Below are 25,522 nucleotides of genomic sequence, written 5' to 3'. Positions count from 1 at the left end.
TTTTCCAATTGGCGTTTGCCGGCATTCAGCAGCTGCTGCCGAGAACATACAACAACAAAGTTGCTTCACGTTCTCTGCTGCTGTCTGATATAAAAGCAGAGCTCCAATTCCGCCGACATCTGTCATCAAGCGTAGTCCACTGAAATTGCCTGAGTGCTCCAGTTGTTTTAGTTTTTTCAAGTTTAAAGTAAAACTTTATTAAATATACAAAAATGGCCGTTTGGGAAGGAAAGAAATACAAATTGGAAAAAAGTGAAAACTTTGATGAGTACATGAAAGAGTTGGGTGAGTTTTATATATTAGTGGTGTTGTTTTTACAGTTCAAATCGGAGCAATGTCCGTTTAGAATTCCTCGCTGAAATGTATATATGTATGTATGTATATGTACATATGTATGATAAAACTCAATGTTTTAAAATGATTCATATGTACATGCATACATACATATCTCTGCAAAAGTAAGGTATAGAATGCACATGTGGGCATGCCTGCCATGGTGGTTAATATGGTCCTGGTGGCGTGATTCTCTGCACATACACATATAAACACATGTGGCCTGTAATAAAATTTAACGTATTGCTGTAAAAAGAAAATCGATTTTTCTTTTTTTATTTTGAAAATCGCTTCTTTTGATCTGCTAAAACTCAGCATCAGTTAGGCATTTAATTTTCTTAAGCTCTATTGGTACAGCCAAAAGACAGCTCCTATTTCGCGCATAACTAAACCGGTTTTTATGTTCTTGCTAAATACTGCAAAAAAAAAATGCCGATAGTAAAGAAAAATAATAAATTCGAAAGAAGATTACGATCCACCTTTCTTTAAGTGAAAAAAAGTATACAATTGATAAGTGTTGTTTTCTGCATTTATTTGTTGGCACCGGCGGCATAGGTTCAAAGTACAAATGTACATACATATAGTCTAAGAAAAATTGAACTTCGAACTGAAAGTTATATGAATGGCAGATAAAAATACACATCTTTTAGCTACAAATAAAATGAAATAGATAGGCATTTACATACAACCATAAATATATGGTACATATGTACACTTATGAAGATAATAATAATTATCACTTTTTATATTTCCTTAATTACCAAGCAGCTTAACTATAACTATAACTGGTTTTTTTTAGTATAAATAATATATATAGTAAATATAACAATGGAGTTATATTTTATTATATACAATAAATTTGGAGCTGAAGATTAATAATTTAAAAAATAGTTAGTATTTTGAAAGAAATTATTTGTTTTAAATGTATGTATAGACTCTTGTAAGTAAACTACATTTATCAAAGTGAATGTGCCACACTTATACCATTACTCAAACTCAAGTGCTTAAGAACTAATTGTAAATGAATTATTAATTATTACATATATATATACTTACATTCATACATCTCTACATGCGTGCGGTATCGGTTTACAAGATCTTATGATCATACAATGGCCACCCCGTACACATACACAGTCAGAATTTAATTTATTTTTATTCAGAAATGTATTTTTAATGTTAAACAATAATATAAAAAAAAACAATAAATATTTTTTAAAACATTAATCTAAAGTCATAAACTCGCCCTGTAGGTATTTGTATTGTGTGATCAATGAAATTATGAAAATATGTGGATATATAATATAAGAGGCATATATGGAAGCTACTAAGCATCTAAGCGTTACTCAGTGCATGTATAAAACAAATAAAAAAAAACTGATTTGTTTAATTACTTTTGCAATTTGTATGTCATTTTGTATGACGTGTATTTAAATATATTTAATGAATTTGAAGTGTTTCCTGGCTATAAGAGTACATATGTATATATTTATAAACAAATTTCTTATATGTATGAGTATATAGTGTATACATTGTTTTGTGCTTACGCTATTTAAATATGGTAGTTCCTGAAATTGTAAACAAACGTTTTTGCTATTATTAGTAATAATATGACCACCAAAGTCAACAAATTGTTTGGTATTAACAATGTATGCATATTTTTTCAACGCTGTCTACTATTAAATATATTTCTATTTATTTTGGGCAAAGTGTGTATTTGCAATATTTGCAATGAATATAGAATACATATTTGTATTTTTTTTTATTGTTTTTTTATAGTGCGAAAGCGAGAGTCTTAATATATAAATAATATAATGAAACAGCCGGCCGAGCAACGTTCAGATATTCCCACTGTAGTATACATAAATTTGCGTTAATTTATGTACTTAAATATACATATAAATATAAGTGTATTGCTAGTCTAATGCATAATCTTGATTTAAAACTATATAGTTCTATACTCTTATCAGCTGCATTCAATTTACTTTTCGACTTTGATCTACACTATGATATTGTATTTATGTATGTATGTATATGGTTTTAAAATTAGCCCCGCCCAACATTTATCACACGTCAAAATATCTTGTACCAACTTGGGTAAAGTACAAGATTTAATTAAACTTCTAATTTTTTACTACTACCTATTGAGAATTGCATTTTTTACTAGACATAAAGTCAAATCAGTTTCACTTTTCACGAGATGAGCTTTACTGTAAAAATACAAACAAATGTTTTTGAATTTGCCACTTTTTTAAATTTCTTAAATATTAAATATTCTTAAATATCTACAATAAATCGGATAAATATTTCGTCAAGTGCGTGCCAAGCCCCCAGTTAAGCACTTGTAAATATGCATACATTGTCATATACATTCCAAATATGTATGTATGTATGTATGTATGTGTTTACTAGTTGGCGTAACGAAATGTTCGTTCAATGTGGTGGCGTATGGTGTTGCAGTATCTTATGTCAAGCGAGTTCAATTTAATTTACATATTTTATGAATTATCTGCCTGCTGTATGTATGCATATACGTAGAACTGTATGCATTTCTTAAGTTTGTGTGCATTGACAATAAATTGCCGTTTTAAGTTACGGGATCATGTAGTACAATTAAATTAAGAGTTCCTATTATGTCTGTTTTTTTACTTTACCTGTTAGTTTATATTGATAATCTAATATCCCATTCAACTTATTAATGCGTTTGCTTAAGAAAAACGGTAAATGTTAATACCACTGGTAAGATTAAATTAAATCTGCTAATATGCACATTTTATTTGAATATTTCAACCATAACCTCTAAATGTTACTTTAAAACTTTGCAACCTACTGCCACTGCTGTACTGGAGTGACTGTATTTCGTGACGTGCCCTTCACAGAAGTCCGAGGCTTCTTTGGAAATTAAAATTTTAAATTATTTTAATAAAAATAAAAATATAAATAAAATAATAAAATATAATTTAGTTCGACCAACAATTTAGTGAACAAGAAAAAATGTTAACTTCAGTTGCACCGAAGCTAGAATACCCTTCACAAATAAAAAAAGTTTCCATACAAGAATTAATTTTGATCAGTTCATATCGCAACTACTATATGCTATAGTGGTCGGTTCTGAAAAATTTATTCGTAGATTGTAGCGTTGCCTTGGGCAATATTTTATGCCAAATTTCATCAATATATATCTTCAAATAAAAAAGTTTTACGTACTAAGTCTCGTACCCTATTCAAGGTATAAAAACGGGGTAACCCATATCTATAAATATTTACATACGTGCGTATTATCAAATGGTAAAAAATTTGTCCAATATCATTATTTTAAGATGTCTACAAACATATTTAATCACATACATATGTACATACATACATGCGAATGTATTTTTCAATTGAAATCGAAATTCCGCGCCATTTTCACTCAATTATTTCTCGTTTAATGCAACAAGTGCACATATGCATGTATGTACGTACTTCGTGATACTGTGGGACAATGTGCATATACATACATACAAACATATGCATATCTGCATACATGGCGCATATACATATGCTAAAAATGTACGTATGCGCTTGACACTCGCCCTTTTCCAAAGTGGTTTTTGTAGTTTCATGCGTTTGGTCGTGCTGATTACGTATAATTGAATTTGATTTGATCGCTTTGAACTTTAACGGAGCCAATTTTGGGTTAATTTTATTATTGTATAACAATATGTAGGCAACATTCATATGTACTGAATGTATGTATTTACAAACTTATATGTAGGTATGTATAGTTTGTTGAATGATATGTGAACAAAGTTCTTGAAGACAGAATACCGCTTACAATTTAAGAATAAGCTACATTTATTAATTTTTTTTTTAATGCGTTAGCACTACTATCAAATTTCTTTGAATGCACATACATACATATGTATGTACATACAATGTAAAGTTGTGAAATTGATCTACATAAATTTTGCCGCAACCACAATGCACTATTTTAATATTCCAACACCTTCACCTTGAATTGAAATCAATACAAATCAAATATTTACATAAGTATCGCGGTGAATTAATGTTACCTTTCATTGAATATTACAGGTGTCGGTATGGTGATGCGTAAAATGGGCAATAGCGTCAGTCCCACCGTTGAGTTGAAAAAGGATGGTGAGACCTACACTTTCACCACTACCTCAACCTTCAAGACATCGTCGATCAACTTTAAGCTAGGCAAGGAATTTGATGAAGAGACACTGGATGGTCGTAAAGTGAAGAGTGTCATTACTTTGGAGGGCAACAAACTGGTGCAGGAACAGAAGGGTGACAAACCTTCAACCATTGTTCGTGAATTCACCGACTCCGAACTGGTGACTGTAAGTTTGCTAAAGCTTTAATAAATATAATTTTCACTAATAAAATCTTCTTACCACAGACCCTCACCATTAATGGCGTGAAATCCGTCAGATTGTACAAGGCTGTATAAATCCGCTGTTCGAAGACCATAACAACAAATAGTTAAATTAATAATGCCACATCTTGCGATAATTAATAATTGAAATACTATATATCATGCGTAATATTTTGCACTTTGTATGACAACATATGCATACATCAAGATATATTTTTGGTTTTTGTGTATTCCAATTTTTTTTGACTGAAAGTTTTTAATTTTGTTTATGCATTAACTGTAACTAAACTATGAGTTTGTTATTGAATAATAATTACCAATTATTGTACCGTTAAGCATTTAAAGAATGTTAACTATTTTTTTCTAATACATTTTAATGTATTTATATTTGAATTCAAAAATTGTATTATTGCTAAGCATTTAAGCACATAACTTATGATAGTAAAACGTGAGTAAATTTTTGCATTAAAATAAATTTTTTTAAAACAAAAAATGTTTATCTTAATGAAAATAAAAAAAAACCAAATGGTAATGGGAAAAAGCTTGTGCATTTTAGAATTCATGTTATTCGTGAATAGGTAAAACGTTTTCAAACATTCCAATAATTATACCCTGATATACCCAGGGTATATAAAATTTGTGACATCCATAACAAAACATAGGAAATCCTATAAAATATATAAATGCATAAATGAACGGTAGGATAAGCTGAGCCAATTTAGCCATGTTCGTCTGTTTCCATATATACACGAACTAGTGCCCCAGTTTTTGAGATATCGATCTGTAATTTTGCACGCGATGTGAATTTTTGAAGCTGCTCATTTGCCGATAATGGAGCATATAGCTGTCATACAAACTGATCGCTTGTTTTTTTTTTTTATTTTAATTCTGTCATTTTCACAAAAAACATAAGGGCCGGATTTTATATTTTTGTCTTTCTCTGCTCTACATTGTTTGAGCTTTTTATTTTTTATCTTTTTTTTAGTTACTAACAATCATAATTAAAAATATTAAATTATTAACAATGATAGTTAATATGTTATTCGTTAACTTACCGTTACTGTAACGACTACGTCTTCAGCAATAATCTTGAAGAATTTACGGTTGATGTTGCTAAATCGATTTTCTTAACCAATTTCTATCGATTCTAACAGCAGTCGTGGGAGCCAGATAGATTTTAATTTAGGAAGGAAATTCCGTTTTTCTTTCGTAATTGTCAAGTCTTCTAATCTAATTAACAATATACGTAAATAAATGTTTTCAGCAAGTCATCAGTCTCTCCTGCTATCTAGACTTTTGAAAAATATATATATGTAAATTCATATAGTTAGTTAGAGTTATGCAATACTTTTGTTCATGGCTGTAAATTGCTATTTTTGGTTAGCTACCATCACTAACAAAACTAAATCAGCTGGGTTTCTTTACCTTGTCTAAAAACTTAGTTTTTTTTAATATTAGATAATATAACAACGCCGCTGTGATAACAAAGCAAATGTGATTTTATAAACACTGCAATGGGTTACCACTATTACACTCCTAAAATTATATAACAAAATTTTGAAATGAAGTATTGGCATAAAATATTCCGACAACTTCAAAAATAAATTATTTTATTTTAAATTACAATGGGTGATAAAGGATGGAAAAGTGTTTTATGCGGTGGCATGGCTGGTGGTACAGACGTACTGATCACATTTCCTACGGAATACATAAAAACACAACTGCAATTAGATGAGAAAGGTATACAAATTTCATCAAGGAATTCACGGAATTTAAATATGTTAATAAACAGGTGACAAAAAGAAATATAGTGGGGTGATTGATTGCTTTAGGAAAACCACAAAACAATATGGTATTTTTGGGCTGTACCGTGGAATGAGTATATTGCTTTTTGGAAGTATACCAAAAACTGCTGTATGGTAAGCAAACAGTAGGTAAATCTCATGCGAGATATGTATCTGTATATAAAAACAATTTTTGTCTTTCTTGTAGCTTTGGATCTTTTGAGTTTTTCAAGTCATATCTTGTTGACGAAAGGAAGTCACTGTCAACATTTAATAGCTTCTTATGTGGTTTGGGCTCGGGAATAGTGGAATCTATGCTTGTGACAACACCAATGGAAACTTTGAAAGTCAAACTTATAAATGACAGACGTAGTGAGAAGCCAAAGTTTCGGGGGATATTTCATGCGGCTCATCTCATAATAAAAACAGAAGGTATGTGCAACTATATCACCCTTTATTTATATTGTCATTTTATGTTATTGTGTAAAACAAGAAAAAACGTTAACTTCGGTTGAACTGAAGCTATAATTTCCTTCACAACTACAAAAGATTTCATATAAGGATTTGATTTGATCGGTAAGTTTGTATAACAGCTATGTTGTTGTTGTTGTTGTTGTAACGGTTACCTAATCCCCGTTTGGGTGATAAATTCTAGATTTGTTGTCGTCGAGGTCATCTAACGGAAGGCCCAGGAAACGAGATGTTTCGACGGGGTCGGACCATAGGGAGAGGGGTGTTAGATGAGTGGGGTTTGTTGGGCATGCAAAGAGGTGGTTAGTGTCATGCGGAGACTCATTGCATGCAGGACATATGTTTGGTATGTCAGGGTCTATTCTGGATAGGTAGGAGTTTAACCTGCTACAGTATCCAGAACGAAGTTGGGCGAGGGTGTTTAGTTTTATAACAGCTATATGCTTTATCAGTCCGGATAAATTTTTTCGGATATTATTCCGTTGCTTTGGACAATAATCCGTGCCAAATTTCTTTAAGATATCTCGTCAAACAAAAATGTTCTCCATACAAAGACATAATTTTGATTGTTCAGTTTGTTTAGCAGCTTTTTGGTAAGGAAGCGACGTGTGCAGCAATTTAAATCGATTTCTTAAAAACTAAGGGACTAGTTCACGTATATACAGACAGATGAACATGGCTATATCGACTCTGCTCGTCATGCTTATCATTTATACCTATATGTTTTGTAGGGTCTCCGACGTTTACTTCGTGGCTAACTTAATACACTGTTCAGGGCATAATAAACAGCTTCGTTTTGAGTTAAGAAGGATTTTAGGCAATTTGATTAAAAGGTATCAATAAACCTTTTCCCTTTGTGTTTTTATCCTTTGTATCACATTGTTAAATCATTATATTCATTGTACATTATGTGTATATTTGATATTTTCTTCTTAATATTTTTATTCTCACATAGGTTTTCGGGGTATTTACATGGGTCTTACGCCGACGTTGCTCCGACAGTGTTCAAATCATGCAATACGATTCCCAATAATGGAAACATTTAAAAATTTCTATAAAGGTGATGACCCAACTCGGAAGCCCCCAAAATGGATGATAGCTATGGTGGGATTTATGGCCGGCGGTACCGCAGTGCTGGCCAATACTCCAGTTGATACATTAAAAACACGCATGCAGGGCTTAGATGCGTCTAAATATAAAAACATGTTCGATTGCATCTTGAAAATATCTCGTAACGAGGGAGTATTAGCACTCTATAAAGGTTTATTGCCACGATTCATGCGTTTATCTCTACAAGCTAGTGTAATTTTTACACTTTATGATGTATATTTGGAAGCATTTGATGCATTGGAAGAAATGCTAAAAGGAAACACAGGAAAAAGTTGATTTGGTTGGGTAATATGTTTTTGTAGCTAAATAGTTAGAATATTACCAGATTATATTTTTTAAATACTCAAACAATGGGTTGCTGAATTTATTTGGTGATAAAAAATTCATATAAAAATTAAATCATATTAAATTTTTTTAAATCCTGCTAGTACAATGACTATACAATTAGTTAAATAAATATTAAATTTATAATGATGATATTTACACAACTGTTGTTTACTGCATGGGAATTATTTTTGGTCACAATAACAACAGCAAAGGAGGAAAAAATTCTAGGTAACTAGAACCAAGCTTAAAATCTTAAAAATTGGAGCTGGATTTATCTTGTGACCACGAACAGAGTGTATAGAAGGCGCAGATTATTCAGAGTAAGGCACCGATAATCGTTTGCGTAAGCATCAAAGAATCGAAATGAGGAATATACATTAGTAGTAGTATTAGATTAGTATAAATAGATTGTTGTTAGCTCAGAGACCGCAATTCAGTATCCGAAATTTAAATGTTTCTCGTTTAGGGAACACTTTAAAGAAAAATAAACCCTTTTTTTGCCAAGAAATTAATTAATTTGTTGTTGTAAAATGACAAATATTACCATATACCTCGTTACCTCGTAAATTATGGTATGTATAGAAATAGTGTTAAAAAAGTCAAAACGATCGCTGCAGTAGTATTTAAGAAAAATATTACCCAAGTTCCACAATTAAATGTTAGCTTCAAAAATACCATCACAATTTTTATTGTGGTGAAAAATTGGTATAACTAATGTTAAATACAATTTTTTTAATCGCAAAAAAGTTATACTTTTAATGTATTGAGAGCTTGTCTTCAATCGCATGTGTGCGAAAATTATTGACTTCGGTTGTTTTGAAATCGCTGTGATTTACAAATTTTTGATAATAATATGCAATGCCACGTCGATTAGCTCATATGCGTTTCATCTAAGAATATTTTTGCGACTTGATATTCATCCTGCTGCCAATGGGTCCGTACAGTAATCAGCTGTATGCCTCATTTTAACGCATGCGCCGTTTAGTCTTCAAATTCATTTATATATATTTATATATTGTAGGAGTTAAAAGTGTATGTGGCTTGACTGTCATTAGCTTTTCCAGGGGTTCAAAATATTTATTAACATTAATACTCTCTATGATGAGCGGAGTTCCCGTTGCCCGCGTTTTGCTACAGTTTGAGAATCGCTGAGTTAATTCATTACATACATACATGCACAACTTACCTCTGGCGACCTATAAACATTGCTTGTAGGCGTTAGTATCAATCTGCCGGTTGGGTTTACGTAGCGGTTGTAAATTTTTTCATAATTTTTCGGGTGAAAATATAACTGAAGTAAGTTTTTAAAAATGTTGATTAGTGCAATTCAATTGTGTAATGTTAAAGTTTCACATTCGCAAAAGTTTGTCATGGCGTATACGTAACGTGGCATTGGCATTGAAGTCGATCAGACTACCGACATATGTACATATTTACTCAAATTTTTTTAATTACGCGAATATTAATCATAAGCACATATAAAAATGTGTATGTGTTAAAAGTGTAATTATGCCTGGCTAATTTTTCCCAAGTGATTTTTGAATGCTTGACTGGTTTATTGTCTCGGTCTTCTGGATTGCATTGCCTGTCAATTTAGTGCCGGTTGATTATTTTCCACTTGTGCAGAATTACTTTGTAAGCCTTTTATACTTTAGTTGCATTATTGCAAAATTCAAGAGGGTAATTGACAGTTAACATGTTGCTCGTAAATTGTGTAGGCAGTGAGAAGAAGTTAAGTTAATTAGTTTTTCAGTGTTGTAATATGCTCCTAAAAATCTCGTTTATAAAATATTATAAAAAATGTATACGTTATTACATTTTAAGTATAGCTGGAATGTACTGCATTGTGTATCATTTTATGAGGCTATTTCTAAAGAAGAACTATTTTGGCCTTAGATGGTAAGAAGGAAAATCTGGATAACCTCACTTTTGTGCGGGAGAACAGAAACATAGCTAGTAGTTTCAAAATTGCAGGAAGTTCAAATTTGTTCTGTACATATTTTTAGTCTTAAATACATTTTGACTTTAGTGTGACTTTTATTTTATCCTCATTAGATATAAATATATAATATTAAGGAAAACTTTCTATATTGATATTCTATATATGATATTACTTCTGACCGTACTTTGCGATGTAGGGCAGGCTGCCTCGGCGCGGAAGACTTCTTACAGACCATTGACCACTGAACGACACAGACTTTGTATAGGATTTAAGTATTGGATTTGGTTGAACGCTGGGCTGGTGGTCGAGGTATTTCATCACTTGAGTGTGCTGTGGTGACACGTAGCAGAAATGGCTGGCAAGACTGCCTCCGTCCCGTTGATGCTATGCAGGCCTTCCTCTGCCGTCATCATTAAGTTGGTGTCGTAATTGTGGGTTACGCTGGTGCCTCATGAGAGCGTACGACGACCGGGTAGTGTATCGGGTGGGTCATTACCTGGGGTGATGAATTTTCCCACGTGGAACGTAGGATATATTCCCCTATAGAAGCGCGGCTATCGCTTGTAAGGGGAGGCAAGTCGATGGGAGTCGGCAAGTGTCTGCTAACAAGAAACGTAGGTAGGGTAATAGTGCGAGGTGGAATATCTAACATCAACAGAGGAGCCTCTGCCGATGTCAGAAAGCTCTGGCTGGTCTATATCTACTTGCTGTTTCCCGTCGAGGTGAAGCATCCTCCAACTTTTAATAAAGTGGATTCGATCGAAGACCAGGCAAAGGAGAGCCAACGTCATTACTGACTCGGACGCGAACTCAAAGCACACGCTCCGGGAAAGCTTAGGCGTAAGTGTTAGGGATGTAGAAATCATCTATTTATATGTAACAGAATAAACTGTCTCATTTTTGTGACTGCGGGCAGGAAGTAAGTATTTCGTTGATCATAGGTATATCAGATCTCTGCAGTGTCTTTGAAGGCTTCCCAACAAGGTAGCAATAAATGTGCTAATCCAAAGTGCAGCATCCGTCAGAGAGGTGTGCTTACTTTCTGATAATAGAGCAGCAACACTGGCCACGACCTTGCTGACAATGAGCAAAAAGCTAGTCGGGGTCATGTAAGATGGTGTTTTTCTGAAATTTAGCGTCGAATCGGCCCTTTTCCCAGCAGTCGATGTACGATTGCTTATTGTGAATCCAAAAAAGGGTGACCAATGTCTTTTCGGCCGATAGGATATTCTACGTTTTCGGAGCAGGGTTACTGGGTGAAATCCCCTCTTTCTACATTTTGCTGCCCTTTGGTCGGTAAATCCATATTTCGTCAACGGTCACTAAACGATGCAGAAACTCTATCATATTAATTTTAAACAACATCAAACACTGCTGTCAAGTGTCTTATATTTGCCCTTGTTGCCCGGAATGCTTTCTTTATTTTCAATCAGCAATAATGACTTGCTTCCTCATATTTTTTAAAGCAGCTTTTGCATGCATTTAATTTAGTTCGTAGTCCACCAGTTCCTTGATAATTCTTTAATCTTCGTCACAGTTGGGAATGGAAACTCTTTTCCACGCCTGTATTCAGCATATTCCGAGATGTGTTGTCTTCAATACTAACTTATATTAACTAAATTTTAGGCGTTATTTTCGTCGATTTGATTATTCATATGCTGTTAACACATATTAAAGAAAATCAAATTTATTTTTTGAAAATTAATCATGAACATTTCAATTTTACAGAGAAAAACACAAAATTATTAAATTTTTCTATGAAAAGTGCCACTGTGCAATCAAGCAAAAAGCTTTCATATTTAAACACAAAAAACATGCGCTGTTTTCTCCATCAACTTAGACAAACTTGAATGCATATTTAAATGCAAACGCAACGACTGAGAAAAGACTTTTAATGGAATTACAAAAACAAAGTTTTGGTTGAGCAGCTGAACTACACCGAACCTCACCATGCTCTTTCCAGCGGCTTGGGTTGCTTACGTATACTCGTAAGCTTATCGGACCAACTCTCAAACGTGCTGTCGACTGCATTAATGCTAATGGCGATTGCTAACAAGTAGGTAGCTTTTGCCAATCAATTTGTGTAACTCTCTCATAGGAACGATGCGCTCATTGACATGATGCTCATTGAATTTTTGAACTTGAACCGGCGAGTCAACAAGCAAGTCGCTTCATACAGACACACCTTTTGTTGTAGTAGCTTTGGCTGACTCATGTGTATGTATGTATTGTACTTGTATGTCGTTACATATGTATGTTTGCTTGTGGTAAATTGGGGCGCATATGGCTATCGAATTGAGAGCAACTTGGACTTTTGTTGACATTTTTGTTTTCCCCTTTCCATGAGCATACACTTGTGTATGAAGTGGTCGCCACTTTGCCTTTGTGGTCACACATTTGCTTTGAATTCAGCATGAGTAGAGTGTGCATACAAACAAATATAAAGTTATATATGTGTGAGTGCGTGAGTGTAAATATGTATGTGTCCTAGTAGGTAAATTTCGATTTGGAATTGGAAAGAGCTGGCCAATACCTACAAACCTACAAAATACATATACATATACATAGACATATGTATGTACAAGCACTCATACATATATTTTTATGGAGAGTTCCGTATGAATATTTTCAATTTGAAAGCGGTGTGGGGACCTTAGCAGCAACAGTCGCTTTCATACAATTACAGTGTATCGTACGATCGCCAACACTAGCGGTGCGTGTGCTAATTATTTGGTTACTCAAGCGCGCGCAGATTGTTCGAACGGATTTTAAATCGATTTTCGTAATCAGACTGAAGGAAGGTGTGTGAAAAGTATTCTTATTTTTATCTTTTACTTCTTTAACAAACAAATTAACAAAAAATATTTGTTTTTTTGTTTTTGACAACCGTTTTGAGTGAAAAGCAATATACAAGTAGAGCTTCCAAAGGTGTAAAATAATAGACTTCTACTTAAAGGCATACATACATATGCACATAAATGTATATACATAGTATACTTACATGCTTAGTTATGTACAAGAGAGTGATAACAAAACCGGAATATTCGCAATATACGCTGGTACAAAGCGCCGCGTTTGCGAAATATATTTGAAATAGTGTCATTTATGACAATTTTTTATTTACGATCGTATACTTGAATTAAATTCGTATTATTTAACGTGTTCTATAAATTTTTGAAACGTTCGCGAAAAACTTGCATATTTTAACCAAGAAAACAACAAATAACAAGAAATAACAGGAATATATGGTTATATAGCCATAAGTCATTGCCAATTGAATATAGAATATTGAAAAAAAAAAATAATTTAGAAATTTCACTTAAAATCGTGAACATTTTCCACTCACCAGTTATGCTGTCGTGACTGTAGCGGTCTTATGACTATGTATTGTAAATGTTTAGCTGAGTGAGACTACACCACTTATGTATTCGAATCACTCATATTTTTGTATATCCTTTATTTGTATATAAAATATTACAGAGTTGCATAAATCGGCTTTAGCAGATGCAGATATCGATCTGAAATTTTGTACACCGCTTTTTCTCCTCAAGAAGCTCAACTGTCGGAATCGCCAATATCACACCACCATGCAAATTGACCAATCAAACTAAAATTCTTCATAAAAGACGTGTTTTCTCTATTATGTTACCTTAATTATACTTGAAGGTTGTTTATAATTAAACAACGTGGTTAGAAAGAGCTAACAAAATGTTTTAGAGCGCATGCAAGCCGTTGGCCGGTTAGGTTTAGTTATAGGTACATGTCAGTGGCGGATCCACGGCAGGGTTTTGGGGGGTCAAACTCAAACAATCGAAGTAACAATAATATTAAAAATATGGTAGAAGAAAACTTTTTTCAGTAGAACCTCCCAGAAAAAATTCTGGTTCCGCCTTGCCCTAAGAATTTCTTGCTTTAAGAATTGCAACTATGAGGGGTATTATATATAGCTTCGGTGCAGCTGAAGTTAACGTTTTTTTGGTTTTTATGAACGTAACATTAATTATCAATTCCATTTTAAGCACGCTTTTAACCTGAAGGTGACCATTTCTCCAAAATATAGTATAATTCTTGTATGAAATATACATATGTAACTTTAAGCATGGGCATATTTTATCTCTTATTTATTATACCAATTTATCGGATTTTTACCAGATATGTGTTCGATTCACTATACTTAAATCCGATTTAGTCTATTTTGCTGAAACAAAATTATAACTTTTCCGCAATAACAAGATAAAATTTATTAAACATTTTCTTAATCTGAAGTACGCTTGTCAAGAAAGAGATTTAAGTCAAAATATCCATTACGACTGCACGAGCCTGCACTGACAAAGTATGTACTTGTATATCCATTCAAAGACATAGAGATGCTTTGCAAAGTTTCATTAAGCTAGTTATTTGCACACTGTCATCTCTAAAATAATATTTGTACTTATAAAACAAAGACTGAATTCATTTTGAATTTGTTTTATTTTGCCCGCAGATAACATAATTGAAATTACCTCGACATTTCATTAACGAAGCAAAATGTAAAAGCGAGTAAAAAGATGGAATGGTAAATGAAAAATAATAAAAATGGAAAAATTATGAAAGAGAAATCAATAAAAAATTTTAACTTAATTTACATGACCACAGTACTTTGTAGCCTTTTTTTTAGCATAAGCGCTAACATATGTATGTATGTAAATGAGGTTTATTGTACAATATATATTATATTATATTTAGTATTTCGTATGGCATAAAATAGCTCCTTACACTAAGCTTATCTTGGCAGCCGTCTTTTGGCGGTTCGTTCAAACAGTCAGCCAGCATTTTACCAACAAAAACTGAATAAAAACAAAACTGTGTATATACCAACTAGTCATACGATTTTTGTATGGTGTAAGCGTGCTTATAAACATATACAAGTATGTATATATGTACATATGCATATAAAAGTATTAGGGTGGTGCCTAAATACGGGAAGAAGGATTTTTGGATTGATTGGAAATAAAAATCAAATTTATTTATAATTCCCAACCTCGTTTGTACTAAGTTCGATATCAGATAATTTTTAACGCCAATTTTAAGATAGATGAATGAATAAATAGCGAAAGAGAGAGGAAGATTTAGAGAAGGCGTAAAAGTCAGTGGATAAGGCTATACTCTGGTTTTTAGAAGCCTACTGGGTTCCAAAGGCGCTTTAAAACATATTTATTTATTTATTTTGCGACAAGTTCGATCTTTTTATCAGAAGCTGTATTAGTTAATTCAACCACTGACTCAGTCTAATTTCTGAAGATACTCCAACAAAAACGTTATATTTGGTTGCATCGAAGCTAAAATACCCTTCATAAATACAAAGGATTCCATACAAGAACTTGATTGATCAGTTTGTATGACAGCTGTATGCACTGAATCTGAACAATTTCTTCGGAGATTATACCCTTGCCTTAGGCAATAATATAAGCCGTTCTCACGACAGTCGGGTCTACGTAACTAGAACGGACCCGGATTTTTAACCGGCCAAGGACTGTCAATTCGGCAGAGTTCGACCGCTATAATAATAACAACAACAACACAAATGACATAATTTTGGTCATTCAGTTTGTATGGCAGCAATATGCTATAGTGGTCCGATACCCCGAATGAGACGTGAGCAAAATTTCACATTGATATCTCATAAACTGAGCGACTAGTTCACATATATATTATACAGGTGGAGACGGCTAAATCAACTCAGCTCGTCACGGTGGGTATTTATGTATGTAACATATACATATATTTCATAGAGTTTTCGACATTCTGAATGATACAAACAGGGGGGCAAACTTAATATTCTCTGTTTAGGGTATAATATAGTAACGCAGTTGAATTCTTAGAAAACTTTAATTACCAAACACCATTTCACCAATATATTTCAGAATTAAGACTAAACATCAGTTTAATTTTTCTAATGAGGGTTCGGTGACAAATATTTATCTGAAATCAGAAATTCGAGTTGAGTTGTTGGACCGGTGTATACTAAAGTCCCTATTTGATATATATGCTATATATATATATATATATAAAGCTATTTACTCAGTTACCTACGCACGTACTTAACATACGAGTATATAGTAAGTGGACAATCATGTACATTCCGTTTGAATGTACGTATGTATAAATGTCACATGAAAAAGACACATCATTTAGTGTGTCCGTTATCAGTTAAGTCTATTTGCTTCTGTTTTTTAATGCTAATTTGCGGCAAAGTCGAAAAATGTCCATTTAAATTATTGCTCTTCGAAAATTTGTCGTCCGATATTTATAGAATATGCACATATAATAACCTTGACTAGTCTTTGCAAGTGATAACTAAATTTTGGCAATTCATGTTATGTTTATCAATACTCTCATTAATTTCCTCTGCATATTTTAGTAGCAATCTTCGAACATATGCTCACCCCGTGCTTCTGATGAACTTCATCAGTATGGCAAGTTTTACCTGTATCTTATTTTTTCTCTCCTCCTCTCTAACCTCATGACAGCTTCTACAATAGTCGTTATATGGCGTTCCTAGTCTACTGGCATGTCTGCCTATTAGATAGTGGCCTGCTAGTACTCCTACTAGAATTTTTGTTTGAATTTTAATAGTCGGCCTGGGCGCCCGGTATTCCAATCCAGCCACGTTTGCCTGCTTGTTCAGCAAGTAGGGTATTGATTCCATCGCGACTCTGCTATGTTTAGATCCACTAAGAGCTCAAGGCATTCAATAACTTAGACGAAGTCCTAAGAGCTGTCTGTGTATATAAATATATTTCTTGAAAGTGAGCACACTCCTTGTCCTTAATTTCAGTGCCCCTTCTGATAAGCTGCATTATCTGGTCTGGCTACGATGTTGTAGCCGGGATCCATACCCGTGCCCTTGGTCGGGATGGAATATCCTTCTTGTCTACCGCTACTAGTCTGGCTCCGGGGTAGACCTCCACTACCATAGCTATGACGGCCTTATACAGCTGGACCGATCTCTCGTCGTCACAAGTTATCAGCTTAATTTGGCCCTGGTACTATCCGGCATCCGTATATGATGGGGGCGGACATGGATTGCTTAATAGTACTTCCAGTGCCACATTAGTCAGTGCTGCTTGCATCCATTTCCATTCGGCTCTGGGGATTTTTCCTTAGGGATCTTCCTCATCCAGCACACCAATGATAATGCGGATCTGGACCGCATCAGCAAACGATCTCTCTAGCTGACCTTTGTCTCTTGGCTGTCACTACTGGCGGTTCCAGTTTAAATTAGGTAGAACTGCTATCGCACAGTCAATAGATTTTTAGAGCTTCTCCGTTAGCTGCTTCATGCAGCACGTCTCTTCTACGCATACGTCGCCTTCGCTGGGTCTTCGCATTAGTAGCAGCAGCACTTTTGACATACCCCTCCTCAACCTGCTTAGCAGCCAAGCTTCGCCTACAGGGTTTGGTACTGGCTGCCTCCGGTCCTGCTACTTTCCTGGAGCCAGCCTTAGCTTCTGCCCCTTTGCCATGCTTGCCTTTAAATTTGTAATTTTAATTTTGTTGATGTGACTCATATTTGAACCCAAGATTGTAGGGGAAAGTATATCCGCTTGCGCGTAGCCCCGGCTACGCAAGTAAGGCTATTATTATGGATGGCGCCAGGTATACGTAAACTCCGTTCGAGGTTGGGCTATTTTAGGGCCCCCAACCAGGTTGATCCTCGGCACGGGTCACACCTTTAAGGTACCCCCAGCCATAGTAAGTCTACCTATCTGAATGCTATGCTATTGAGAAGCAACGAACCCCCTGGCAGAAAGTCTGACCTTAGATACCTCACTGCTACAAGAGGTGAAACTGTGGTATCTAATACCAGTCGGCACCCTCGGTGAGGGTTCAGCAGATGATTTTTGCCGACCTTCATACAAATATTGTATATTCTAAACTTCTATACCTTAAGCTGAAAGTCAATGCTCGTAGACAGATCAATTTCCATGAATTTGCTTAAGCGGTTATTTTAAATTTAACATAAATTAAACAAATATTAGTTAAAGTCACAGGTAAATAATTCTCTATAAAACTAAAACAAATATAACAGTACTAAGCGAATTTAGATAATCATGAATAATGAATAAATCAAATGTGCCGGTATGAGAATTAAAATCATGACATGCGGCGGAATGCTTTGTTTAAGGGTCTAAACTGCCTCGAAATGCGAACTGGGATATTAAATTTAACTTCAGACAGGAAAAAAGAACTGCAAACTATTCCATTTAGGATTTTTATTAAGAATATTATGCTAAGCATTTTCCTACGACTGGTAAGTGTAGGTAGATTTATAAGTTTTAAGCGATTAGTTAGACTAAATCCCATCGAAAATGCCCCAACACAAAAAGTAAACATTTTCTTCTGCATTCCAATGTGTTTTAGTAATATACGAATAGTTTATGTAGGTTCAATTCGCTTACGTTGATCCGCAAGTTAATGGTAACTCGTTACGTCATTAAAAATAATGGCTCGGTATAAGAGTTTCGAAAACATATTTCTATTTACGTATATTCTAAATTTACTAAGAATAACGTAATTCTTTTGATTTGGTAAAGTTTGTTCAAACCAAAATTCAGATCTTGACATAAAGTGCAATTAAATGTCATAAGGTTGAGATTTTGACTAAAACAGCTTGAGTAACACACAAATTGTGCTACATTTTTAGCTTCTATTTTATGAAATATGCTTTCAAAGTTTTACATACAGGTTCTTGATTTACTCAATTAACAAGTGAACTAATTACACATATAATATTAAGTTTCTGTGTGAAGCGCCAATTATCACTTCGTTCAATTGTTAATTATCATAATCGAGTGGCTCTTAGCCGATATAGTCAACAAAATAGTCTCCTTTTTATAATATAAAATCCATTCCTCCACTATTCTGCTATATCCATAGATATGGTTGTTTTTCACCATTACAGACAGGTGTTGTACAAGATTACGATAACAGGTGTTTTATATAGATATTTTATTTTTGTCAGGTTTGAAAACAACTAAGTAAAGTAAATATTGTTTTTAATTTGTATCATTAAGACGGTAAATATTGTTTTGATTTATTTTCCAAATAGAAGTAGGTTCCAGGTTTATTTATAGTGTTTATTTAAAAAAAGCAAATTTCTTTATGGAACTACCATTAAATTATTTTCTAAGAACTGACGGTGGTTATTATACTATTTAGTTTGTTTAATTAAAAGAAACATAAAAGTCTACGTGTGTTAAAAACATGATGACAAAACTGCAATTATCCATGCTTAGTGAAAATTATTATTTATTCCATGTATTATATTTGTAGACTTAGATTTGTAGAAGTACTAATATATAATATATATAGGTGTGTATACTATTGTCGATCTATGACTTTTTCACAAAAGTAGGAAGCTCCTTCAAGAAAACTATCATGAAATAAATTTGAATGTTTTAAGTTAAGAACACTGATCGAAAAAAAACTCAGTAATCGTTATGATTTAGTTGTTCTGATTTCAATTACAAATCAAGTCATGAGTAATTTTTTACTATTTAAATACAGCATTGTAAACTATTGCTTACAAAATTAAAAGACTGACAATGCCTCTCTATTAATATGTACAAAACTGTATATATTAACTTTAAATAAATTTCTGCTGTACTTCGTAGGTTAAATTTACCAACAGATTAGAAAGCAGTAAAGAATTCAGTTAACAACCGCTGTATTTATGTATGTATTAATTTTTTATACATATTTTATTTATTGATTTGCATCTACTTACAAATGCCTGTATTTATGTGTCTATATAAAATTATAGATAACCTACTTTTAGTTTCCAATTTGGTATAAACTGTTAAATTGAATAGGTATTTCTTTTGGTTAAGTAAGATTGTATTATTGATTTTAGTAAATATAAAAATAAATAATAACATTGATAACCACGACAAGCACATTTAAGCTCCATTAACTTATGTAGATCAAGATCCCGTTGTTAATTTGTTGCAGATAACACAAGTTCTTAGAATCACTGTCATTCGCAGAGGTGACCTTGAAAAAGATGGTTTCGAGTGATGGCCCAGTAGACGCCATTTTGTATCTAGTTCTTTTAAACACCCTAATACAAGTACTAAAGCTTTTGGAGGACGCTATCACAGACGAATTATTGAAATGAAAATAGTATTCTTCTCACGGAATTTGTCATTTCTATGGTGCCATAGCTTGTTGGAAAGTTGTCAAACTTTAAGTAATTTTGAAAATTATTGTTATATGGGAAGTGGGCGTGGTTGTATTTGGAATTGTCTCGTACATTGTCATAGTATAAACAAGTATGAAATGATCGCTATGAATATAATAATGCATACATGAAAAATTAAGAGGAGAAAAATTACGATGAGAAAAATTGAAATAGTGCCTCTCTGTCCATTTTAAAAATAGTTCTAATATACCATACATAATGTACCATAATATGGCAGATGTTTTATGTTAATGCAAGAAAAATTTAAACACATACTCTACTTAAACTCTTTTTAACTCCGGCAAATAGCTTTGATTAACTGCGATATATTACTACCGTACTAAAGAAAAATTAAAAGAAATCAACAAGGGGTTCTTAGATTATCACAAATTGATATGATTTTGTGAATTGATATTTGATATTTTTCTACCAAGTGTCGCATATAAAATATGATTATTTCTGGAAATTATATTAGTTAAGTCATAACTGAAAATAAAGCATTTTATAAGATTAGTAACAGCGTGTTTAATAATTTTCTGACTTGTTGTTCGACACAAATTTCATTTTATATTGATAAATATCAGAATTTAATTTATTATTTGATTTGAATAGTTCCAATCTCTTGTTTGTATGTCTTTAACCCGTGAAATTAGTCGATATATATACATAAGCTTAGGACCAGAAAGTTTCCAAAAATTGTTGGCTTACAAGTCCGGCCGTTTACCACGGATGTTTTCGCGCAAACGTCTCAAAACGTTCAAATAATACTCTTTATTGATTGTCTGTCCCGTTGGAACGTATTCATAATAAAGCAAACCGTGAATATCGAAAAAAAACTATTTCAGAAAACTTTCTGGTCTTAATGTTGCCACAGAGTATTATAAACGATTTTACCAAGAACTCGTTCATTACCATCGAGCAACCACCGTATTCATCGGATTTAGCTCCAAGCGACTTTTTTTGTCTCCAAAACTCCAGTTAGCTTAAAAGAAAATTCGCAAAGCGAACTAAAGCCGATCCCGGACAGCGCCTACAAGGCATGTCTCGATGGAATGGAAATTATACCATATGTGTATCGCTTCAGAAGGAGCATATTTTGAAGGCGACAATATATATATATACATTGATGAAGACTAAACATTTTTCGTTTTATTTACGATTTCCAGGATTATATATATCATATTAAAACGCTACTATAAAAGACAATACAAAACAGCAAAAGAGTTACCCAAAAAACTTAATTTTACAATAGTTGGTCCATATCTTCTTCAAATTCATATACCCAATATAATTCCGTCACTCTACTTGACTTTAACTGTAAGTATGTATATGTATATGGTCTTAGTATAGAGTAATTAGGTGAGTAAGAAAATAATATAGGTAAGGAATCGTAAATAATCGGATGACATTATGCTTATCACATAAGGTAATGTAGTTTATTAGTTTAAAACTATTCGCCGGGTAACTGTGTTTGCAATTAAAATACTCTTCGAGGAAGACATTGGGGGTGTGGGGCTTACTGTTTGTACAACGAAATAGATAATTATAACAAAAATTGAAAAAGGGGTGCGGTCAAAAAGATGCCAAATTATATTATATTACTAAAATAAAATACTTCCAGCAAACCAAAAAAGAAGCATAACTCTTAAATTCCGAATATTGCTCAACAGATTGTTAGCTTTCCCGGTTAGGTATTCAGGGTTATATTTATTGATAAAATTAGAAAATAATGTGTTTTTTTAATTTATAAAAAGAATTCAAACTTGCTCTATTGTCTATTAGATTGTAGAAATAAGAAAACAACAAGAAGTAATCATAAATAAAAAAAAAGAAAACGTAAGGCGTCAAAATTTGGCCGAGAGCCAGCGGCGTTGTCAATAAAACAAGAGCGAGTTCATTTCTTGTATACATATACATATCTACACTTTACTAATAGTCCACTTGTTTCTTTTCTTTATAGCCCACATATTCCCTTTTACTTAAACACTTATTCTTGTAACTCGAAAACTCGCACAGCCACAAATTAATCATGGACCGCCGAGGATTAACAACAGCCTTTGTAAACCCATTTGGACAGCGCCCCTGGATGAGAAATACTGGCGCAGCAGCACCTTCAGCGGGTAACAAAGGTTTGAAAGGCATTGTGGCGGGCGGTATTACTGGCGGTATTGAAATTTGTATTACATTTCCCACCGAATATGTGAAGACACAATTGCAGTTGGACGAAAAGGGTAAGTTAAACTGAAGTGAGGTTTATTGGCATCTATAAAGGAGCATGCCAAGCGTCAAAGAACTATTAAATGTCTCGGTGTCTATGATATATACAGTTTGTTTGAAGAATCTCATAATGCCTCTCGCAGACAAAACGCTTTTTAAATTTTGATAACACGCAACGGCTTTAAAGTGGGGCGTTGAGAACAAAGTTAGTAATAATAAATTATTTTCTTCGGTGTCGGTTCGCCGGTGAAATTCCTTGGTCTCAACACTGCTGTGAAGTATTCTCACAATTGCGATGGCTTTTCTATCTCCAGTATTTCATGCAGAATATGACTATGAGGTCTTTTAAGATGCCTATTGTCAGCTTAATTTGTCTTTATACCCTCTGTAAATCCCACGTTAGAAGCTAGATCTTCTGAAAAATATAATTAGTACTAACTTTCGTATCGAAACGAATTTTACTCTATAAATTATATAATACACAACTTCAATGTAGCATCTAAAAACTAACAAAAGTTAATGCAATTTTAATATTTCCTTTTGTGGATTACAGGTGCTAACAAAAAGTACAATGGCATTGCCGACTGCGTCAAGAAGACTATCAAATCTAATGGTTTCTTTGGTTTGTATCGTGGCTTGAGTGTGCTAATCTATGGCAGTATTCCCAAATCTGCCGCGCGGTGAGTTTACATTATAGTATATTCTTTTTTCAATTTTTACTGAAGTATTTTGTATTGCAGATTTGGTGCTTTTGAGTTCTTGCGCAGCAATATGGCCGATTCCAATAATCAGCTCAGTAATTCCGGCAAACTCTTATGTGGTCTTGGTGCTGGCGTATGTGAAGCTATTTTGGCTGTCACACCCATGGAGACGGTCAAAGTGAAATTCATCAATGATCAGCGCAGCGCAAATCCACAGTTCCGCGGTTTCTTCCATGGCGTCAGCACAATTGTGAAGCAGGAAGGTGAGAACCAAAAATTATTTTTTAATGTTTTATGCGATTTTCACATCTTTTCATTACGCTTTAAGGTCTGGGCGGCGTATATAAGGGTCTGACACCTACCATACTTAAACAGGGCTCGAATCAGGCGATACGTTTCTTCGTTATGGAATCATTGAAGGATCTCTATAAGCGCGGTGATCATGAAAAGACGGTGCCCAAACTGGTAGTGGGCGCATTTGGTGCGATCGCTGGTGCCGCCTCGGTATTTGGCAATACACCACTCGATGTGGTGAAGACACGTATGCAGGGTCTAGAAGCTTCTAAGTACAAAAACACTGCTGATTGCGCACTGCAAATTTGGCGCAATGAGGGCGTAACGGCATTCTACAAGGGCACAGTACCACGTTTGGGTCGTGTCTGCTTGGATGTGGCCATTACATTTATGATTTACGATTCCTTTATGGATCTGTTCAACACGGTTTGGAAATAATAGACAACAAAATGGCACCAGCATTAACGACTTAATAAAAATATATACAGAAAGTTGTTGTAAAAGAATTTAGAAAATCGGACCATGTCCATATATGCGATCACGTGCTGTAGTACTCCCATATACATAAGTACATACATACATACAAACATACAAACATATAATATATGATGATATAATTGTAAATTAGCTAGAATGTAGAGTAGAATGAAATGAATGGAAGTTAAACACATACATACTTACATATGTATATGCAGATGTGAATGAAAAATATACAGCAATTACTACCTAGTCAATTTAGCCAACTAACGGGCTCGTACAACAAATTAAATGGGTAAATTAACGTATACATAATCGCCATTAAGCAAATTTGAAGAATTTACAACGGATTTATGTACATGCAAGACAGTTGAACTGAACACTAGCTTGGGCCAAATATACACACATATACATATATACATACATACTAACATATATAATGATCGCGGTGGACAACTTTAAGAAGTTGCATTCTAGTAATTAATGTAGCTTAAACATTTAATTAGGTCATTATGCCTCTTAAACCGTTGATTGTTGTCTACATATGTACCACATGTATAAAACATACTAAAATATGTAAATATTTATCAACAAAAGCATGGCAAAACTTGTCTTTGGTTACTCGAAACATTCTAGCGATTTTTTAGAAATCTATATGTGTATATATATTAGCAGTAGTACACTCATGCATTTGTATATTACATTTATTTATATGGTGTAATTTGATTTGATGATGCATTTACTTAAACATTTGTAAAACAAAAGACACAAACCAATGTCTGTTTATTGTAAATTAAAAAAAAAAGATATTAAAATTGTTTTTATTAAAAAATATGAACTGTATAAATACGACGAACATTATATGTTACATGGCTTGAAAAGCCTTTTATCTAATAATGTAAGAATAGGTTTTTGAATGAAAATATGGCTTTATTCGCCGACCTCATCTCCATTCAGAGTAATGGATTTGTCGTAAAGACCCTACCATAATGCGATACCGTTTCTACAGTGTGAAGCTTCGAGGACCGATTTCACTTAATTTCGGTATAAAACTATAGTATGTTGAAGACGTACGCTTAATTTTGTTAAAATTTAATCGTAAGTGTGAAAATGATTATGTTAGGTACTCGTATATGGGAGCTAGGGGAAGTGCTGAACCGAGTTTATACATTTCAAGTACTAGAGCATATTGTTACCTTAATTTCATCAGGATGTCTTGCAAATTTGATATAAAATCATACATGGGCTTGGTAGCGGAATATG

The 25,522-nt window shown here is 33.6% G+C and overlaps 3 protein-coding genes and 2 long non-coding RNA genes across 6 annotated transcripts; 3 read left to right on the top strand and 2 right to left on the bottom strand.

Annotated features, from left to right (window-relative positions):
* Positions 1-106: 106 nt before the first annotated feature.
* On the top strand, positions 107-5,255 carry fabp (fatty acid binding protein). The gene is made up of 3 exons (XM_014240576.3): positions 107-285; positions 4,408-4,679; positions 4,739-5,255. The coding sequence occupies exons 1-3, from the start codon at positions 213-215 to the stop codon at positions 4,787-4,789; spliced, it is 396 nt and encodes a 131-aa protein (XP_014096051.1). The 5' UTR covers positions 107-212; the 3' UTR covers positions 4,790-5,255.
* On the bottom strand, positions 4,951-6,229 carry LOC118682930 (uncharacterized). 2 transcript variants are annotated; one of them, XR_004978722.2, is made up of 3 exons: positions 6,140-6,229; positions 5,770-6,002; positions 4,951-5,702 (listed from the first exon to the last, which is right to left on the bottom strand). It is a non-coding gene; the product is annotated as an uncharacterized lncRNA (long non-coding RNA). The 2 variants fall into 2 exon arrangements; XR_011396081.1 differs by having other exon boundaries at positions 5,770-6,007; positions 6,140-6,227.
* On the top strand, positions 6,178-8,567 carry LOC106621645 (tricarboxylate transport protein, mitochondrial). The gene is made up of 4 exons (XM_014240580.3): positions 6,178-6,454; positions 6,507-6,633; positions 6,707-6,930; positions 7,925-8,567. Exons 1-4 carry the CDS (start codon positions 6,340-6,342, stop codon positions 8,353-8,355), a joined length of 897 nt encoding a protein of 298 aa, XP_014096055.2. The 5' UTR covers positions 6,178-6,339; the 3' UTR covers positions 8,356-8,567.
* A 511-nt stretch (positions 8,568-9,078) lies between these two features.
* LOC106621648 (uncharacterized) lies at positions 9,079-12,901 on the bottom strand. Its single transcript, XR_001330922.3, has 2 exons — positions 9,593-12,901; positions 9,079-9,537 (listed from the first exon to the last, which is right to left on the bottom strand). It is a non-coding gene; the product is annotated as an uncharacterized lncRNA (long non-coding RNA).
* A 92-nt stretch (positions 12,902-12,993) lies between these two features.
* sea (mitochondrial citrate transporter scheggia) lies at positions 12,994-25,091 on the top strand. The gene is made up of 5 exons (XM_036373067.2): positions 12,994-13,149; positions 22,531-22,801; positions 23,341-23,467; positions 23,528-23,751; positions 23,817-25,091. The coding sequence occupies exons 2-5, from the start codon at positions 22,600-22,602 to the stop codon at positions 24,218-24,220; spliced, it is 957 nt and encodes a 318-aa protein (XP_036228960.1). The 5' UTR covers positions 12,994-13,149; positions 22,531-22,599; the 3' UTR covers positions 24,221-25,091.
* The last annotated feature ends 431 nt before the right edge of the window (positions 25,092-25,522 follow it).

Source organism: Bactrocera oleae, chromosome 2 (genome assembly GCF_042242935.1).
Source record: "Bactrocera oleae isolate idBacOlea1 chromosome 2, idBacOlea1, whole genome shotgun sequence".
NCBI classification, from domain to species: Eukaryota; Metazoa; Arthropoda; class Insecta; order Diptera; family Tephritidae; genus Bactrocera; species Bactrocera oleae.
This window is presented reverse-complemented; position numbering and strand designations above follow the sequence as displayed.